This window comes from Vidua macroura, chromosome 6, assembly GCF_024509145.1.
Source record: "Vidua macroura isolate BioBank_ID:100142 chromosome 6, ASM2450914v1, whole genome shotgun sequence".
NCBI lineage: Eukaryota > Metazoa > Chordata > Aves > Passeriformes > Viduidae > Vidua > Vidua macroura.
In genome coordinates this window covers 56,292,598-56,310,652 of record NC_071576.1, presented here as the reverse complement: position 1 = coordinate 56,310,652, position 18,055 = coordinate 56,292,598, and the positions used below count along the sequence as shown (strand labels likewise).

Below are 18,055 nucleotides of genomic sequence, written 5' to 3'. Positions count from 1 at the left end.
ATGTGGACAAAAGTTTGTAATGCAGCTTCCAAGTCAAGTTCCTTGCTAGGAAATGACTCCAGCTCTCTGTTCTCTGTTTAAACACAGCCTGGCCTTTCAGGGCTGCACACTCTGAGCTACACAACTTGTGAGCTGGCAAGTAACAGCAGCTGAGGTCTCATTCCAACTGTACACAAAAACAGGGATTGGGGGCTGCATTTGGATACATGCAGGCAGGTTTGGGTCACTTCAGAAAGCTTCAATCCCTGTTTTTCAGAGATTCCATCAGGGATAATGACCTTTCCACAAATACCGCCTAAGGCACATGAGAACCTGAGTAAGAAAATAGAATCAAACCCTTTGTTCCATTGGCCTCTCACCCCAAATTCCAATGGGACAGACAAGTCCCTCTCCTTAGAAAGCAGCATCTCCTACCTGGGTACCCACCTACTTGTGCCTTCCCCAGCCTTTGGCGGCCGCTGTCTCCATCCTCCCACACCTCCTCATCTTCCTCCTCGGCAGGGTTGCCTTCCTCATCCTGCAGAGCAAGCACAGGGACAGTCACCAGCCTGCTCATCCCCAGCCTGGGCAGCAGGGACGGGCTGGTGGCATCCTCTGGATGTCACCCCCTGCCTGGTGCCATCCCTGCTCCGCGGCCCGTTCCCGTTCCTGGCTTGGCAGCTCCTTTTAACGGGATGTTAAACCACAAACGTTTGCTCTGCTGGGCTGGGACAGCAGAGACTCCCCCGAGGCAGTGGGCAAAGCTCCTGTTCCCACATCCTCTGCCTCCCACAGCCCTGCTAGGGCTGGACAGAGCAGAGGAAACTCCTCAGCTCCTGCTGGAAATTTCCTCCTGTGCCCATAAACCCCGAGAAATCGTGGCTGCTCCATGCCTGGAAGTGTCCAAGGCCAGGCTGGATGGGGCTTGGAGCACCCTGGGCTGTGGATGGAATGAAATGATCCTTAAGGTCCCTTCCCACTCAAACCATTTGGGGATTCCAGAATGATTCCATGATTTCTCCATGCATCTATTTTGTATTGTTTCCTCTCAAATTTAAATTCCCAAGTTTAGATGATTTATTAAAGGAATCACTTAAAATTATTCCAGGAATAAAAAGGGAAGCATCAAACATTCAAGAATCATCCCCATGTGCATCAAATTATTATTAATTTGATTCCATCATCTCTGTCATTCTTCTTCATTCCTGGGAATCCTTAGGATCCCACAGCTACTCAGAGACATGAGCTGGGATTACTGGAAGGTTTGCTCTGTCAGAAATCCAGGGGGGTTTAGAACACTTGTTCTTCTGCATCTTTGTCCCTTACCCAGATCTCCTCTAGAATGGTGTTGTGGGAGAAGTTTGGATTTCCTAGAAACAGACCAGCTTCACATTTTTTCCCCTCTGCTTGTCAACTGTTTCAAAATTTGTGGAATTACCCCCAAACATGCCCTAGGACACTGCTGTGAAAACATCAATCAGAGGAACATCCTGAAAAGGGAAAACCGCCTCCAGCAGCAGCTGGAATGATCCCATCAGACAAGAGAGTGTCAACGATCCTGTGCTCCCTTCCAAGCCAAAGCAGCCCGTGATTCCATGGTATGATCAGCACCTGTCCCAGTTCCATTCCAGAAACATCCTCCCACTAACCCAGGAGGGGTTTTTCTGCACCACACCAGGGATGTGCTGCCGAGTGCCCCGGGCAGGGGACGCCTCAGCATTTCCTGGGGTGTATCAGCATTCCCTGGGACACCTCGGCACTCCCTGGGACATCTCAACACTCCCTGGCATGCCCCAGCATTCCCAGGGATGCCCCAGCATTCCCGGGATGCCCCAGCATTCCCAGGGATGTCTCAGCATTCCCGGGATGCCCCAGCATTCCCGGGATGTCTCAGCATTCCCGGGATGCCCCAGCATTCCCAGGGATGCCGCTCCACGCCGATCCCGCGGTCCAGCGCCGTCCCGGGCTGCAGTGCCGGGCGCTCCCCACGGGGCGGCAGCACCGGGCGCTCCCAGCCCGGCCGGTCCCGGTGTCTCGGGCCCGGTCCCGGCTTTAACCCGCCCTGACCCGGCGGGGCCGCGGACACCGCGGGCAAAACCCCGCCGATGCCCTTGATTTCACCCTCCAAGGCACAGGATCGCAGCACTTCCTGAGCCGGAAGGGACCCACGGGGAGCATCGAGTCCAAATCCTGGCCGCGCACAGGACCCCAAGAATTCCCCCCTGTTCCCGGGAGCCGTGTCCAGATCCCGGCTCTTCCCCCAAGATCCTGAAAACGCAGCGGGGCTGGGAGAAGGATGACGACGGGGTTTTTAAATACATGTCTCGTTATACGATCGTTCTATAGATCCGTTATGTGTCCTTATCGGTAATCCTGCAATCAATATGTCCCTTACACCTCGCTACACATCCTCACACGTCGCCTTCACGGCGGCGGCTCCAGTGACCGACGGAAGCCCCGCCTGACCCCCCACTCCCATTCCCACAGTCAGACCAGGTTTCCTTCCCGGCTCCAGCCCTGCGGCAGTCTCAGGTGTCTCGTTCCATAAAGCAAATTATTCACAGCAACACAGAGCCAGCCCGAGCTGGTCGCTCCGGAGAGCGCCGACCACCTCATCCTTACCCCAAACTGTGCATTCTCTCCCCTGCACATTAATTCAGATTCTACCCCAAAATGTTCATTTTGGCCCCTACAGAATCCGCCCCAGAGCGACGACCCGGGCCCCGCTCGGCCGAGGCAGCTCCCGCTGCTGCCGCCTTCCCGCTCTGTGTCCCGGGACGGGACAGCCATCCCTGCACCGGGACAGCCATCCCTGCACCGGGACAGCCATCCCTGTGCCAGAACACTGATCCCTGTGCCGGGACACTGATCTCTCCGCCGGGACAGCGATCCCCGTGCCGGGACACCGACCCGCAAGGCCCCCGCCGCCCGCTCAGGGTTCTCCCCGTTCCCCGCTCACCTCCGAGCCCGGCGCCGCCGCCCCCGGTGCCCCCGGGCCGGCCCCGCTGCTCCCCGGGCTCCGCCACTGCCGCTCCCGGCTCCACGCCTGCGCTCCGGGGGCTGCGGCGTTTCCTTCCAGGAGCAGCCCCGGCCTTGACCCTGGATAGAGAAATATATTTGTATTTTCAAACCCTCTAGCTCCGTAATCAGAATTCCTTATAGTGTATATCCTGTCTATAACACAGCAGACACAAGGTTTTATTTCGGAATCAGTTTTTAAATGCATTAAAATTTCTCAGAATATACAAAAATGGGAATATTTGCAGTTTTCAGTATTTTACACACAAACCCCTCATGAATTTCCAGGCATTTTGCGGCTGTAACCTCCCTTTTTGGAGGGATCATGTCGGAACCTAAGGTATCCCTCAGACACTCTTGGATGTTCCAGGTCCAGGTCAGAAGCATCTGAGACCCTGGCAGGCAGCCGGAAACCCCTGTGGTTTTGAAGCTGATCCATGGAACAATTTACCAACCTTGCAGGAAGAACAAGAAATCACAAAAGTTTAGATATTATAATAGAAGTAGTCACAAAGTGAAAGGAAGGATTTTTGAGTGCTGTACAGGGGGGTTTTAGGCCTTGTACAGAGGGGTTTGAGTTTTGTACATGGGGGTCAGAAGTTCTAAGATGGAGGGATTCCTGTGTGCCCTGTCCTCCTTCTTTCTCCTTCCTATCCTCCATGTACTTGGTGATGCTGGCACTCACAGATTGGTTTAGAGTAGAAAGTCACTGTTCAATATAGGTGATAGACATTGGGGAAAAACTATAAATATTTAATACGTAATGTGTGATATAAAAGCTGGTACCAGCCCTTAGGTGGGCGAGACAGAGACAGATGGAGAGAGATGGAGACAGAGAGAGACGCAGAGGGAGAAGGAGTCAGAGAAAATGTCAGGGAGTGTGTGTGCCTTGAGATAACATGCAATAAACTACCTTGAGACCGGACAACTGAAGACTGCTGAGTCTTTCTTTGAAGGCCCAGGTTGGAGGAAAGACTCTACCACCTCCTGGGGTCACCCCAATCTGGGGGTGAGCCCCGTCAGGATCTCACTCGGGCCCCCTCGTCCCTCACTCACCTGGTCCTCCACCACAATGGGCTGTGCCGAGTAACACCATCACCCTCCAGACTCCCCCAGCCCTTTTTCCTGCCCGCTCATAGGAGGCACAGGGAATGTCCCTGAGGATGGTGCCTTGTCCTGGATTGTCCCACGGGACACTGCAAAGTGCTTGAGGAGGGCAAGCCCCGCTCAACAACTACCAAACCTCCCAGGTGTTATCCGTACCATTACCATTATTACCAAATCTAGTAAAGAAGAATTCCCTGTCCCAGTTAAATCCAGCACAGCAGCCAGCACACCCTGTCCCTGCTCATCTCACAACTGGACACCTCCAGAAGGATTCTGTGAGGGACAGGGTCAAAACTCCTACTACAATCCCAAAAATGAACAGGCTCTGCCTTCCCATCACCTCTGAGCCAGGAGACCTTATGGCAGCAGGATAAGAAACCAGTTAGACAGGAATTTCACTCCGTTATCCTGAGCTGCCTGTGCCTGACGTAGGCACTGTCCTTGAATTGCTTTCCCAGTAGGGTACAGTATGACCTTCTCCAACATTTTTCTGGGTAAGAAGTTAGATTATCAGGGCTGGAGTTTCCTGGAAAAGTCCAAGCGGGATACAGCTGGAGAATGCCCAGCGAACAATGGAGCTCCTCAGGCTTCCAGGACCTTGGGTGGAAGATTGAGGTGGTGCCTTCTGGGACATACTGGGATGAATCCCATACAACATCACAGCCTCATGGATACTGAAATGGTCCAAGTGGTCCCCAGTGATCTCAAATGGAAAATCACCACCCTTCCTCCCCCACTGGACACACAGATAAGCCAGCGGTGCTTGGCGGAGCCAGGGCGGCAGCGGGAGGGCAGGTGATGGGACAAGGACACTGGGAACAGCTAAAAGCAGAGAGGACGCCCAGAGAGCCGAATTCCCACAGGACTCTGCCACCCTGAGTGGGTCTGCTGGCTCCAGAAGGATGCTTGGTGTGGCTTTGGGCATTGGGGTCCTGCTGGCCCTGGTGGGCTGCACAGCCACCGAGGGCTGTGGTGAGTGTCAGCCACCCACAGAGAACCAGGAGAGAGCACGGATGGGATACAGGATCCTGCTGACCTCCCCTCTTCTTCCAGTGGCCCCGCACGATATGGTCTCCCAGCTGCTCCAGCGCTTGGAGGGATCTGTAAATCTTGAGGAGGCGGCGAATCCCAGTGTCCTGCTGGCCATGAACCTGGCTGGGGGGGACAGTGAGGGTCCCATCCACAAGTGGCTGCTCCAGGAGATCAAGGAGGAGGCAGTGAGGAGAGCCCAGAAAGGTAGGGAGGGAAAGGAGGGAAGGCACCAGCTCCTGGGGGACCGGGTTTCCGCCAGTTCTTGGGGTGCCCAGCCCAGCACAGCCTGGCTGCCCCCTTGTCCCCACAGATATGACCTCGGGACAGGTGGCTCTGCACGTCCTCGCCCTCCTCTCCTCCTGCCAGGATCCCCAGCATGTCCATGCCCTGGAGCAGACTCTCGACCTGATCCGTGTCCTGCAGCAGAAAACAGATGAGGAGATGGCCAAACTGGGTTTGTTGGGACTTGGGGGCCTGGGGGTGTCACTGTCCCCACACCTTGTCATCTTGCCACTCTTTGCTTTCAGAGGCCGAGGGGATTCCCAAAACTACCCTGTACAGCGTGGGCCTGGACACCCTGGCCCTGTGCCTGGCTGAGGCGGGTGGCGCTCAGGGGCCATCAGTGGCCCTGGCCAAGCAGGTGCTGAGCCCTGAGAGCCACATCTCAGTGGGTAAGGAACTCTGCTCCCACAGTCCCACTCCTGGGGTTATCCTGAGCCTTGGCAGTGACTCCAGGATCCCACAGACACCCAGGCCATGGTGGCATTGGCGCTGGCCTGCGTTTACAACTATGTGGAGCTCCAGGACGTGCAGGATCTGCTCTGGGAGGCACTTTGGACAGTGAGCAACAGCTTCCTGGATGAGCAGGAGAAGAGGAATGGCATGATCGGGAATATCTACAGCATGGGGCTGGCCCTGCAGGTAGGGGAGGTGCCAGGGGAGTGTGGCATCATGGCCACCTGGTCCCACTCCCAGATGTGTCATTCCATTTCCCACCCAATCCACAGGCACTGGAGGCCACGAGGAAGTTTTACGCCCCACGGAAGTGGGACTGTGCCCAGGCCTTCTCCGTGGTGTACGCCCACGACTACCAGCAGCCCATGGCCATCGCCCAGGTGCTGCCAGCCCTGGTGGGCAGGTCCTACCTGGATGTGGCTGGCCTAGACTGTGCTGCCACCAAGAATATGTCCCCAGGCCAACAGTTGCCCCTGTCCCCAATGTTGGGGACACACGGCATTCCCAGAGGTACACTGATCCCACCTGAGTCGCCCAGACCCCGCAGGGATGATGTTCCCACCCTGTGCCTGCTGAGGGTGTGCCAGGTGCCCACCCTCCCGCTCTCTCCCTGCACAGCCCCTATCCAGGTGCATTACTCCATCACCAACACGCTCCAGGGAAAACACTTCCACTACTCCACCTCAGTGACAGTTCCAAGTGGCTCCACTCTGCTCCAGGTGATGGAGGTGGCAGCAGAGGAGAACCCCCAAACCTTTAGGTGAGAGCCAGGGAGGCTTTGTAGGCAGGATTTGGCATTTCCCCAGCCAGGCCTGAGCCTCCTCAACTCTTCCGCAGCTTCCAGACGGAGCAGACATCCTGGGGTCCCTATGTGACCTCCATCCACGGGCTAGCTGGCAGCACGGAGGACAGGACCTACTGGCAGTTCCTCAGTGCTGGGGATGCCCTCGATGAAGGTGGGGGAGGAGGCCAGGGATGGTGCAGGGGTGCCTATGGTGGGGATCTCCATGTCCCAGCCTCACACATCCCTCTGCTGCAGGGGTTGGCATCTACAAACCACACGATGGGGAGCACATCGAGGCCATCTTCAGCACCTACTGACACCACCAAGACACCCTGCACCCCTCCATGGAACAATAAAGTGCCATTCCAGCATGTCCCTCTTTGTGTGTGTGTCTCAGGAAGAAAACACAGCTCCCATCCCTTTTGTCTTCCTTCCTGCTTAATTCCATGAGCTCAGCTCCTCTCCTTCTCTTCCCCAGCACCACACACAAGCACAGCCTCACCCAAACTTCATGGAGTCAATTCCCTCCTGGACATCAACAAAGCCTTTCCCCAGCAGCCACAGGCTTGTTCCTCCAGCCACATTGCTGTGCTTCAGTTCAACCTACTCTGATCCCCACACAAACTCTCATGGCATTAATCAAATGCAATTATCTCTGTTTCATTATTATAATCCCAATTAGCATCAGCCTCAGGCCACCAGTTGCATTTCCCCCCGGAAATCCACAGGTGGTGGCCTGGGGTTGCAGCTGATTCTAATCCCCACTCTGTGACTCCATCTCTGGCCAGGAGTCACCAGCACCTCCCAGTTGGGTCCCAACTGCTCCCTCCCAGCCAGCCCCATTCCCTAAACCCACTGGGCCCTGTCCAGCCAGACCTTCAGCCTGGAGCTGCTCCCAGCTGGACCCTTCCCACCCAAAGCATTGTACGATTCCACAGACACTGTCTCCAGAAGGAGCTGGGAGGGGCGGGATCCAAACTCTTCCCAACAGCCCAAAAACCAACATCCACCACCTTCCATCATCTCTGGTACATGTGGTCTTATCCCAGACATCAAACCAGTCACACTGGAGCATCCTGTCTGACTCAACCCATGGTGACAGTGCCACCCTCCAGGTCCTCCCCTGATCGCACAGATAATCTGGCACCATGTGGCAGTGCCACAGCAAGTGTGGGTGGGCAGGTGACCACAGGATGGCACCAGGAGCAGATAAAAGCAGAGGGCACAGCTGGAGAGATGAATGCCTGCGGGACTCTGCTGCCCTGACTGGATCAGTTCTCCTGAGGACAGAGGATGCGCGGCATGGCTTATAGCATCGGGGTCCTGCTGGCCCTGGCAAGTGCCACGGTCACACAGGGCTGTAGCGAGTGTCAGCCCTCCTGCAGCGGCACCGCAGACAGACCGGTGACACTGCAGGGGGACGAGTGGATGACACACAGGGCTCCTGGTGAGCTGCCCTCAGTGGCAGAGGGGTGCCAGGCTACAGTCGCCCACGACCACCTGGTCCAGGAGCTGCTGCAGCGCATGGAGAAATCCATCAAGTCACTGAACCCCAGCATCCTGCTGGCCATGAACCTGGCTGGAGCCACCCACAGCCATGTCCACAACTGGCTGCTCCAGGAGATAAAGAAGGATGCAGTGGAGAGAGCCCAAAAAGGTGGGGAAGGGAGAGGAGGAGAACCCAGGGCAAGGGAGAGGGTGCACCTGATCCCAGCACACCTCGTACTGCAGGCTCTCCAGCTCTCAGGATGCCACATCCCATCCCACCACTCTGTCCTCTTGTCCCCACAGACATGACCTCGGGACAAGTGGCTCTGTACATCCTCGCTCTCCTCTCCTCCTGCCAGGACCCCCGGTGTGTCCATGCCATGGGGAAGACCATCAACCTGATCCCCATCCTGAAGCAGAAAATGGATGAGGAGATAAGCAAAAACGGTACACAGGGACATGAGGGAAGGACTGGGGGATTGGGGGGTGCCACCCTCGCTGCACACCATCAGCTCACCCCTCTTTGCCTTGCAGTGATCACCTGGTACACAGAGAGCCTGGACACCCTGGCCCTGTGCCTGGTGAAGGAATATGACAACCAAGATGCAGTTGAGGCCATTGCCAAGGAGTTGCTGAACCATAAGAGCTCCCCCCATGTGGGTAAGGGAACCCTCCAGCCCTGCTGTGCCCTCTCCTCTCCCAGAGGTGTCTCCAGGGTGCTGGCAGTGACACCGGGATCCCACAGACACCCGGGCCATGGCGGTACTGGCGCTGGTGTGTGCCTACAAGCACACAGGCAAGCAGGATCTGATCCGTGATGCACTAAAGGCGGTGACCAACGATTTTCTGGATGAGCAAGAAAGGCGGAATGGCATGATCGGGAATATCTACAGCATGGGGCTGGCCCTGCAGGTATGGAGAGGGACTCTGGGGTCACAGTTCTGCTCCCAGGCTGCTTGTGCCACGTTCCACCACCTCCACAGGCTCTGGAGACCTCGAGTGAGTTTTACGCCCCTCGGAAGTGGGACCGTGCCCAGGCCTTCCGCGTGGTCTACAACCACGACTACAAAGAGCTCATGGCCATAGCCCAGGTGCTGCCTCCCCTCGTGGGCAAGTCGTACCTGAACGCAGGTAGGTGGGGCTGTACTGCCACCAACAGAATGTCGCCGAGCCAACAGCTGCCCCCGTCTCCAATGCTGGGGACAGTCGGGGTTCCAACTTGGAGCTGACACTGTGGGGATGACACTCCTGCCCTATGCCAGTTGGGGTGTGCCATGTGCCCACCCTGCCCCTCTCTCCACCCACAGCTACCATCACGGTGCAGTTCTCCATCACCAACACGCTGAAGAATTACTTCCACTACTCCACCTCGGTGTGTGTCCCAGATAACTCCACACTGCTCCAGGTGATGAAGGTGGCAAGGAATGAGAAACCTGACATCTTTTGGTGAGAGCCAGAGGATGGGAGAGAAGGGGAGGTGTTTGTATCCCCCCACCCAGCTCTGAGCCCGCTCCCTTTGATGGCAGCTTCAAGAAGAAGAAGACATTAAGGGGTCCCTTTGTGACCTCCATCCACGGTTTGGCTGGCAATGAAACTGAAAGGACCTACTGGCAGTTCTTCAGCTGCTGGAGTCCCCTCCAGGAAGGTGGGTACCTGGGGTGGGGGGGGGAGGTGTGGGGCACAAGGAGCTGTGCTTGGGGGTCTCCATGTCCCAGCCTCACACATCCCTCTGCTGCAGGGGTTGGCACCTACAAGCCAAAAAACTGGGAGCACATCCAAGCCATCTTCAGCACCTACTGACACCACCAAGACACCCTGCACCCCTCCATGGAACAATAAAGTGCCATTCCAGCATGTCCCTCTTTGTGTGTGTGTCTCAGGAAGAAAACACAGCTCCCATCCCTTTTGTCTTCCTTCCTGCTTAATTCCATCAGCTCAGCTCCTCTCCTTCTCTTCCCCAGCACCACACACAAGCACAGCCTCACCCAAACTTCATGGAGTCAATTCCATCTTGGACATCAACAAAGCCTTTCCCCAGCAGCCACAGGCTTGTTCCTCCAGCCACATTGCTGTGCTTCAGTTCATCCTACTCTGATCCCCACAAACTCTCATGGCATTAATCAAATGCAATTATCTCCATTTGATTATTACAATCCCAATTAGCATCAGCCTCAGGCCACCAGTTGCATTTCCCCCCGGAAATCCACAGGTGGTGGCCTGGGGTTGCAGCTGATTCTAATCCCCACTCTGTGACTCCATCTCTGGCCAGGAGTCACCAGCACCTCCCAGTTGGGTCCCAACTGCTCCCTCCCAGCCAGCCCCATTCCCTAAACCCACTGGGCCCTGTCCAGCCAGACCTTCAGCCTGGAGCTGCTCCCAGCTGGACCCTTCCCACCCAAAGCATTGTACGATTCCACAGACACTGTCTCCAGAAGGAGCTGGGAGGGGCGGGATCCAAACTCTTCCCAACAGCCCAAAAACCAACATCCACCACCTTCCATCATCTCTGGTACATGTGGTCTTATCCCAGACATCAAACCAGTCACACTGGAGCATCCTGTCTGACTCAACCCATGGTGACGGTACCACCCTCCAGGTCCTTCCCTGACCACACAGATAAGCTGGCACCATGTGGCAGTGCCACAGCAAGTGTAGGATATCAGTTTCTCCACTGGAGATGACATTCCTGCCCTGTGGTGCATGGGATGTTTTGGCTACCCAGTCTGCCCCTCTTCCCCCTGCTAAATCCCATCTTGATGCAGTTCTCCATCACCAAACTGCTCCACGGAAAACACACTGCTCTGCCTCAGTGGTTTGGTTGTTTGCTTTTGGTAGGATTCACAGGGTTCATTTTCTTCGCAGTGTGTGGCACAACCCTGGGTTTGGATTCAGGATGGGAATGCTGTGAATAACACAGAGATAGTTTGGCAGTTACAGAGAAGAGCTTTTCCTCCTCCAGCACTTTGCAGTGTCCCATGGGACAATCCATGTCTCCGGCTCTGTAGCCAGGAGGTGAGACCATCATCCTCGTATTCATCACTGTGTCCTACTACTTGCCTGAGAATCTTTCCATCTGTTCTGCTCCAGAGGGCCACCAGTGCCCACCAGCCCCTTGCCCCTGGAAGCAGTGGGTGCGCTGGGGCCATGAGCGCTGGGGTGAGGTGGGGCTGTGATGTCACACAGGTGTCCCACCCGCAGCACTGTGACATCAGCACGGTGTCTCTACAGGACACGTGACACCACCCTCTGGCTCTCAGCATGGCCACGATGGGACACGGATGAAGCCATGAGTTTCCTGCTCCCCACGCTTGTCCTGGTGGTGGCCAGCACGGCCGTCCTGCTGGCCACCCGCATTTGGAAGGCGCGGAAGCGCCTCGGGAGCCGGGCCAGGGGGTCGCGGTGCTGCCGAGCGGCCCCGGGGGCTCCCGGTTCCCCCCCGGCTGAGGAGACCCCTCGCCACGGCCCGGCCGCCCCGGAGAGCCCCCTGTACATCCCCTGCGGCTGCGGCCCCTGCTGCACCCCCTGTGTGACAGCGGCCCGGGAGCTGCAGGACCTGGTGACGCCGCTGTGGCCCGAGGTGTCCTTCCCGCGGGACTCGGAGATGTGGCAGCTGTTGTGGGAGGACCTGGAGCAGCTGCTGGAGCCAGGCCAGCTGCCCTGCTGCACCTCCTCCAGCTCCCCCAGCTCCTCTGGGAGTCCCCAGCCCTCCAGGAGCCGGCGCCCAACAAGACCCCTGATCCGTTGGAAAACATCTGCTGCTGGAAAAGGCTCAGTCCTCCGCAGAGCCCAGCGCTGGTTGAGATCCTCCACCCTTCCAAGAATGTCCATCCCTCGGAAAGGCTCCTCCATTCCCATCCAGACCCTCTGTGACCTGTGTTGTGCTCCAACTGGAACCTGGCCTGTTCCTGCCAAGAAGCAAGTGGAAGTGTCCTGGAGCCGCCGGTGCCCAATCCACAGCTCCCAGGATCCTGTGGCGGAGCCATCTGGGCAGACTCTCCGCACACTGCTGGACAAGAGGCTCCAGCAGCAAAGACAGCAGTTCCCATGTCAGGGATGCTCCCTGGAGTTGGCTGTGAAGGACAAGGCTAAGGAAGATCTCCACACCTGGGATATTTATAGCAAAGGTCTCCATCCCTGCCAGAGCCTCCATGAGATCTGCTGGACTCCAGATGAAGGAGCCCACATGGACAGATCTCCTTGCTGCCTTGGAGCTGTGGCTATCCACAGAACTCACCAGATACCCATGGCCAGGAAAAGCCTGGACATACAACTGGGAGCCCAAGCCATTCCAGCAAAGCATTCCCAGCAGCAAGTGTCCCTGAGCCGCTGGTGCCCAATGCACGGCTGCCAGGACACTGCAGCAGTGCCGCAGGAGAAAACCCTCCGGGCAGCGCTGGACAAGAGGCTCCAGCGGGAACGGGAACACAAGGGAGCTCTCAGGAGATGGCTGGCACAGCTCAGGATGCAGCTTGTAGCAGCAGCTGGCACACTCCGTACCATTCTTTGTGCTGGATAAATTCAGGGTTTCCCCAAAAGCTGTCTGAGAGTTCCCGCTGTTCTGCTTTCCATTGGGACAGGGTTCCTTTCTTCCCAGGAGCTGGCACATACTGGGGTTTGGATTCAGGATGGGAATGCTGTGGGTAACACATGGGTCATGGTCCAGCCAGATGGAAAATTGGGATGAAGAAGTTGAAAATTCATTTCATTAGAACTAAGAGGTGGAAAAGGGGAAAAGGTGGAAAAGTATTCCAGTCTTCCCATGGGGAGCCCGCCCACACCTGAGAGCCTGAAATCCCCTGTGCCCTCTCTGATTGGCTCTGCTGGGTCTCTAGCTTCCCACAGCACTTGCTCCCAGGATAAAGAGTAGAACTGGAATTCATTAATAATAATATCAGTGTCAGAAGCAGTGGGAATCTTTGTTTGGAATGAGAAATGGAGGAAAGACAGAGTGAAATACCACGAAGCACCAGCTAGGGAGAAGGTGGTGGAAAAGCAGCTTTTAGAATTGGTAAATTTCCCAGACTTATTTCCAGATATTATTATTTTAAAATAATTTTTTACCTCTCCACCACAAAACCATTTCTGTACCTATGAAGATATTTGGAGATAAAAGGTTAAAAACTTCTGGGGAAAAACCCATTATGGATTGAAACATGGAAGAGAATCCACAGCAAGGAAACATAAATCCCAATTTTAGCAAGATTAGTGCATAATAAATATTAAATATTTATTTCCCCACAAAACAAGCCAGCTTCTTATTTTCCAAACTAGCAAAGAGCAGACTCACGGATTTTTGATGTCTACAAAGCATCCAGAGAGCTCAAAATTTGAATTCTTTGTGTTCCAGACTGTGTTTTGTCAGCTGTTATGGAATTCCCTCTGAAACTGGGATTTTTCATTTAAAAACATAGTTTAAGCCACTTCTCTAGAGAAAAAGAAACAATGTCTTTATGTTCAAATTTTATTCTGAAAACAAAACCCATCCTGTGGCTCTGACAAGCAAAAAACTATAGAAAAAAACACAATAAAATAAGAAATAAAAGGTTTTAATTCCCACCGTGGGACGTATAAGTGTGTACAATACAGGAAAAATGCCTCTGGAATTCAAGGACTGAAGAGGCTGCAGTTCTAGGCTTATGGATATTTTTATTTTTAAGCATTTCTAAGGAAATTTCAGTCTGGGAGAGCTGCAAACTGGGCTCAGCTTTCCTTGGATTATGCACTAAAAGCGGGCTAGGACATTGCTGGAATTGAGACCACAACTGGGTTTTGAAGAAGAGGAGTGACTACGAAAAGGAGTGACTACCTTAATGAATTCTCATTAAAGTGAGAATTTTACCTCATTACTTGAAGCCTCCTTCCCAATTCCAGCTTGCCTTCCACTCCTATCTTTCCAGTTTCTGCTTGCATCTACCTTTTCTGGGATGGATGGGATCAGGCTGAAATCTGATTTGTCCTGAGTCTGCTCTGGAGGTGTTCAGCTTTCAGAATTCTGAAATCTGGGTGTGTTTGTGCCCAGAAGCTGTTCCACTCCTGCGGACCTCATCCGTTCCTTCCCAGCACTAACACGCAGCACTGACGCACAACTGTCATTAGTCTAAAATTCCTCACTAAGCCCCCCAAGAACCCAATCCCAGAGGTCTGTGGGCACCCAATCTGGTTACTTTGCCTTTTTAGTCTTTGTGGCCGTGGTGCCGTTGGGCTTGGAGTTGGTCTTGGCTTTCTTCTTGGCCCCTCCCTTGGGCTCCGGCTCCTTGCGCTTGGCCGAGGTGATGGATCCGGTGACCTTGAAGAAGTCGTCGAGCCGGCCCTGGGTGCTTCCCTGGCGGCTCTTGCTCAGCCTCCTGACCCCGTTGCGGATGCGCTCCTCGTTGAACTGCTTCTCCCCGCACATGAACTGCACCAGCTGCTCCTCGTCCGGCTCGCTCCACTTCAGCTCCACGGCGTCGGGATCGATCACGTCGGGCTCCAGGAAGAGCTTCTGGGCCTCCCTGTGCAGCCAGTTCTCAGGCAGGGGGTACTTCTTGGTGTCGAGCTGCTGCACGATCCTCTCGATGGATTTGTGCTCCCGGATGAGCTCCACGGCGCGCTTTGGCCCGATGCCGCGGATGCTGGCGCAGTAGTCGCAGCCCAGCAGGATGCACAGGTCCACAAACTGCTCCCAGGTCAGCTGCAGATCCTGCAGGATCCGGTTCAGGTGGAACTCCTGGATGGGCAGCTTCTTGGTCTCGCTGGCCGTGAGGTGCCGCATCAGCACGGGGCTGCCGAAGGTGAGGCAATCCATGTCCTCCGTGGCGGCGGCATACACCTTCCCGGCCTTCACCAGGGCCGCACAGCTGGCCTCTGCCTCTCCGGGTGCCTCCACGTAGGGAATTCCCATCAGCGTCAGCAGCTTCTTGCACTCCTGTGTGTGCTGCGGGGTCACCTTGACCAGCCTCTTGCTGTACTTCTCGATGTTCTCCTCCTCCCCAGCCTCCTGCGCTTCCTGCAGGTGCTTCTCCGCCTCGGCGCGGCGCTCCGTGCGCTTGGCCAGCTCCCCGGATTTCAGCTGCGGGGGCTTCCCGTCGAACACGTACACCGGCTTGATGCCGTTCTCCACCATGCGGATGGTGCGGTAGAACATTCCCATCAGGTGGCTGGTGGTCTCTCCATCCTCGTTCTGGAGCACGTCAGCTCCCTGCCGCACGGCGATCAGGAACTGGTAGATGCTCATGGAGGCGTCGATGGCCACTTTCCGGCCAAAGTAGGCCTTGATGTCGTTCTCCCGGATGGCCCCGGGAGCCACGTCGGCAATAAGCTTGGCCAAGCCATGGATTCCCATCCTGGGGAAGGGAAAAAGGGGATGTTGAGAGTGGGCTCTGCATGAGGAATGCTGGGCCACCCAAGGAGCGGGAAGCACAGAGAGCAGTGCTTCCCCTGCAGAGCATCACTCCAAGGGCTGCCTCAGGTCACCCTTATCCCTCACCACTCCCCGCTCGGCCCATCATTACTCCCTTTCCAAAATCTGTCCCTCCCATTCCAATCCCCCTCCCCAACATTCGATTATATCTATCGTTACAACCACCTAGACAGCATCACCTCGTCATTCTTACCTCCTTATTTCCCAGCTCCCCAGGCCTGCCATCAATCCCTCCTCCCTCCCCCTCAGGGTCCCCGTTCCCCCTCAGCCGCCATTACCATCTCAGGGCTCCCGTTTCCCCTCCGATCCCCGCTCCCCCTCAGCCGCCATTACCCCTCAGGGCTCCCGTTTCCCCTCCGATCCCCGCTCCCCCTCAGCCGCCATTACCCCTCAGGGCTCCCGTTTCCCCTCAGATCCCCGCTCCCCCTCAGCCGCCATTACCCCTCAGGGCTCCCGTTTCCCCTCCGATCCCCGTTCTCCCTCAGCCATTACCCGGCCGCTCGCGCGCCGCCGCTCCCGCGCTCCGCCGCCGAGCCCGCCGGGAGCCGCCGCCGGCCAATGGGGAAGCGGCTCGCGCTCGCCGCGCCTCGTTCCCGCCCTCACTTCCACTTCCGGCTGTGGAGGGGGGCGGACGTGCGGCGGCGGGAGCGGAGCCGACGTGTCGCAGCAGGGACCGGCGACATGGTGAGGGTGGGGATAGAGGGACCGGGGGTTGCCACAGGGGGCCCGGCCCGGTGGCAGGCCGGTCCCGCTGAACTCTGCCGTGTCCCCGCAGGAGCTGGAGGCGATGAGCAGATACACGAGCCCGGTGAACCCGGCCGTGTTCCCGCACCTCACCGTGGTGCTGCTGGCCATCGGCATGTTCTTCACCGCCTGGTTCTTCGTGTATCCCCGCGGCTGAGCGGGCGGGGGGTGCCGTCCCCTTGCTGTGCCTCTCAATCCTCTAGGGATTATCGCCCTAATTCCCGGGGGCAGGGGAGCGGGTGGGGCCTTGCTGTGCCTCTGTTATCACCTTAACCGCCCGCCTGGCAGCTATGAGGTGACATCCACCAAGTACACCCGGGACATCTACAAGGAGCTGCTGATCTCGCTGGTGGCCTCGCTCTTCATGGGCTTCGGCGTCCTGTTCCTGCTGCTCTGGGTCGGGATCTACGTCTGAACCCCCCGGGGAGCCTGGATGGGGGATTCGGGAAAGCTCTTTTTATATTTCTTTTGTATTTCAAGGAGAAAACGCCCGTAGCAGGTGTGGTTTGCGACAGGCAGTGACCCACAGGTGAATAAAAGTGGCTCTGTGACACATCTGCCTGGGGACTGCTGGTTTGTCTTTTTTTTTTTAGGATAGAATTATGGAAAGTCTAAGGCTGGAAAAGCCCTCTAGGATCACCCAGTCCAACCACTTCTCCAGCACTGTCAAGGCCACCACTACCCCGTGTCCCCAAGTGCCACAGCCACACCGCTTTTAAATGCCTCCAGGGATGGGGACTCCACCTCTGGAGCCTGTTCCAGTGCTCTAAAACCCTTTCCATGAAGGCATTTTTCCTAATGCCCAACCTAAACCTCCCCTGGTGCAGCTTGAGGCTGTTTCCTTTCGTCCTGTCACTTTCCCTGGGAGAAGAGACCAATCCTACCTGGCTGCACACTCCTGTCATGGAGTCGAGCAGAGTGAAAAGGTCCCTCCTGAGCCTCCCTTTCTCCATATTGGCACAAGATCCAGGTACTTTGGGATATGCCCAGTGTTATCCCAGCTTTCTGTGCTGTGTGTGGTCACAGGTGTTCCAGTGCCACCTTGTGTCCAGCCAGGCTGTGCAAAATAAATCCTAAATCTGCTTTTAATCCCTCAGCCTTCTTTGCCGTTACATCCCCTCACCCTTCTTTTGGGAATGCAGTGCCTGTTCTCATCCCTAACCAGGAGTTTTGTGGTTCTGGATATGCCCTTCATTAATTCCTGAATTATCTGCCTGGCCTAGAAACAAGGAATTGATTTATATGTCTTTAAGAGGCAGACTAGAATTTTAGCCCAGCTTTCAAAGCATTCCACTTCCAAATCACAAATGCAAGCCCCAATTTCCTATTTGGGAAGGAAGGTTTCATTCTGTGGACTTCTGAATCCTTCTGGATCTGAGTCTGCCCTTTGATGTGAGCAATGAGAGGTCAGAAGCAGGTTTTCCCTTTTTTTCCTTCCTTTCTTCTGTTTCCGCCTCATTTTTTCTTCTTTCTCCTTTCTTTGTCCTGCTGCGTTCTTTTTCCTTTTCCCCTTGTCCATTTAACCTTCCTTTTCCCTCTTCATTTTCTTCACTTTTCTCCTAATTCCTTCATTTTCCCTTCCTAATTTCTTTCCCCTTCTTCCTTTCTTTTTCCTCCTCCCTTTCTCCTTTTTATCCCCATTCCAAAGAACCATGACTGGGCATATCCAGAAACTTCCCCTGATTAAAGACTTGGAATTTCCTCCATCCCGTGGGCAGTTTTACAGCCATTCACCTGAGTTATTCCCTTGAAAGGGAGGAAAACACCAG

The 18,055-nt window shown here is 55.7% G+C and overlaps 4 protein-coding genes across 6 annotated transcripts; 3 read left to right on the top strand and 1 right to left on the bottom strand.

Annotated features, from left to right (window-relative positions):
* The first annotated feature begins 4,925 nt into the window (after window positions 1–4,925).
* On the top strand, window positions 4,926–7,007 carry LOC128808670 (cobalamin binding intrinsic factor-like). Its single transcript, XM_053980053.1, has 9 exons — window positions 4,926–5,076; window positions 5,158–5,340; window positions 5,447–5,590; window positions 5,664–5,807; window positions 5,882–6,057; window positions 6,144–6,381; window positions 6,490–6,631; window positions 6,709–6,827; window positions 6,911–7,007. The coding sequence occupies exons 1-9, from the start codon at window positions 5,007–5,009 to the stop codon at window positions 6,970–6,972; spliced, it is 1,278 nt and encodes a 425-aa protein (XP_053836028.1). The 5' UTR covers window positions 4,926–5,006; the 3' UTR covers window positions 6,973–7,007.
* Window positions 7,008–7,948: 941 nt separating this feature from the next.
* LOC128809040 (cobalamin binding intrinsic factor-like) lies at window positions 7,949–9,943 on the top strand. Its single transcript, XM_053980732.1, has 9 exons — window positions 7,949–8,018; window positions 8,142–8,312; window positions 8,447–8,590; window positions 8,678–8,803; window positions 8,889–9,055; window positions 9,127–9,367; window positions 9,451–9,589; window positions 9,670–9,788; window positions 9,882–9,943. The coding sequence occupies exons 1-9, from the start codon at window positions 7,949–7,951 to the stop codon at window positions 9,941–9,943; spliced, it is 1,239 nt and encodes a 412-aa protein (XP_053836707.1).
* A 3,730-nt stretch (window positions 9,944–13,673) lies between these two features.
* Window positions 13,674–16,084, bottom strand: FEN1 (flap structure-specific endonuclease 1). Of its 3 annotated transcripts, none has more exons than XM_053980054.1 (2): window positions 16,035–16,084; window positions 13,674–15,465 (listed from the first exon to the last, which is right to left on the bottom strand). In XM_053980054.1, exon 2 carries the CDS (start codon window positions 15,462–15,464, stop codon window positions 14,304–14,306), a length of 1,161 nt encoding a protein of 386 aa, XP_053836029.1. In that variant the 5' UTR covers window position 15,465; window positions 16,035–16,084; the 3' UTR covers window positions 13,674–14,303. The 3 variants fall into 3 exon arrangements, with proteins under 3 accessions (XP_053836029.1, XP_053836031.1, XP_053836030.1); XM_053980056.1 differs by having other exon boundaries at window positions 15,984–16,038; XM_053980055.1 differs by lacking the exon at window positions 16,035–16,084 and adding an exon at window positions 15,876–15,902.
* TMEM258 (transmembrane protein 258) lies at window positions 16,083–16,839 on the top strand. The gene is made up of 3 exons (XM_053980058.1): window positions 16,083–16,226; window positions 16,318–16,427; window positions 16,575–16,839. Exons 1-3 carry the CDS (start codon window positions 16,101–16,103, stop codon window positions 16,699–16,701), a joined length of 363 nt encoding a protein of 120 aa, XP_053836033.1. The 5' UTR covers window positions 16,083–16,100; the 3' UTR covers window positions 16,702–16,839.
* Window positions 16,840–18,055: the final 1,216 nt, after the last annotated feature.

Excerpts from the sequence above, each read along its gene's own strand:
- FEN1 (XM_053980054.1), bottom strand. The coding sequence starts at position 15,464 with ATGGGAATCCATGGCTTGGCCAAGCTTATTGCCGACGTGGCTCCCGGG.
- LOC128809040 (XM_053980732.1), top strand. The coding sequence starts at position 7,949 with ATGCGCGGCATGGCTTATAGCATCGGGGTCCTGCTGGCCCTGGCAAGT. Across the intron at positions 8,591-8,677 it reads TGAGGAGATAAGCAAAAACG|TGATCACCTGGTACACAGAG; the intron begins GTACACAGGGAC and ends TTTGCCTTGCAG. Across the intron at positions 9,056-9,126 it reads GCATGGGGCTGGCCCTGCAG|GCTCTGGAGACCTCGAGTGA; the intron begins GTATGGAGAGGG and ends CCACCTCCACAG.
- LOC128808670 (XM_053980053.1), top strand. The coding sequence starts at position 5,007 with ATGCTTGGTGTGGCTTTGGGCATTGGGGTCCTGCTGGCCCTGGTGGGC. Across the intron at positions 5,341-5,446 it reads AGTGAGGAGAGCCCAGAAAG|ATATGACCTCGGGACAGGTG; the intron begins GTAGGGAGGGAA and ends TTGTCCCCACAG. Across the intron at positions 5,808-5,881 it reads TGAGAGCCACATCTCAGTGG|ACACCCAGGCCATGGTGGCA; the intron begins GTAAGGAACTCT and ends AGGATCCCACAG.
- TMEM258 (XM_053980058.1), top strand. The coding sequence starts at position 16,101 with ATGGGGAAGCGGCTCGCGCTCGCCGCGCCTCGTTCCCGCCCTCACTTC. Across the intron at positions 16,227-16,317 it reads CAGCAGGGACCGGCGACATG|GAGCTGGAGGCGATGAGCAG; the intron begins GTGAGGGTGGGG and ends GTGTCCCCGCAG. Across the intron at positions 16,428-16,574 it reads TTCACCGCCTGGTTCTTCGT|CTATGAGGTGACATCCACCA; the intron begins GTATCCCCGCGG and ends CCCGCCTGGCAG.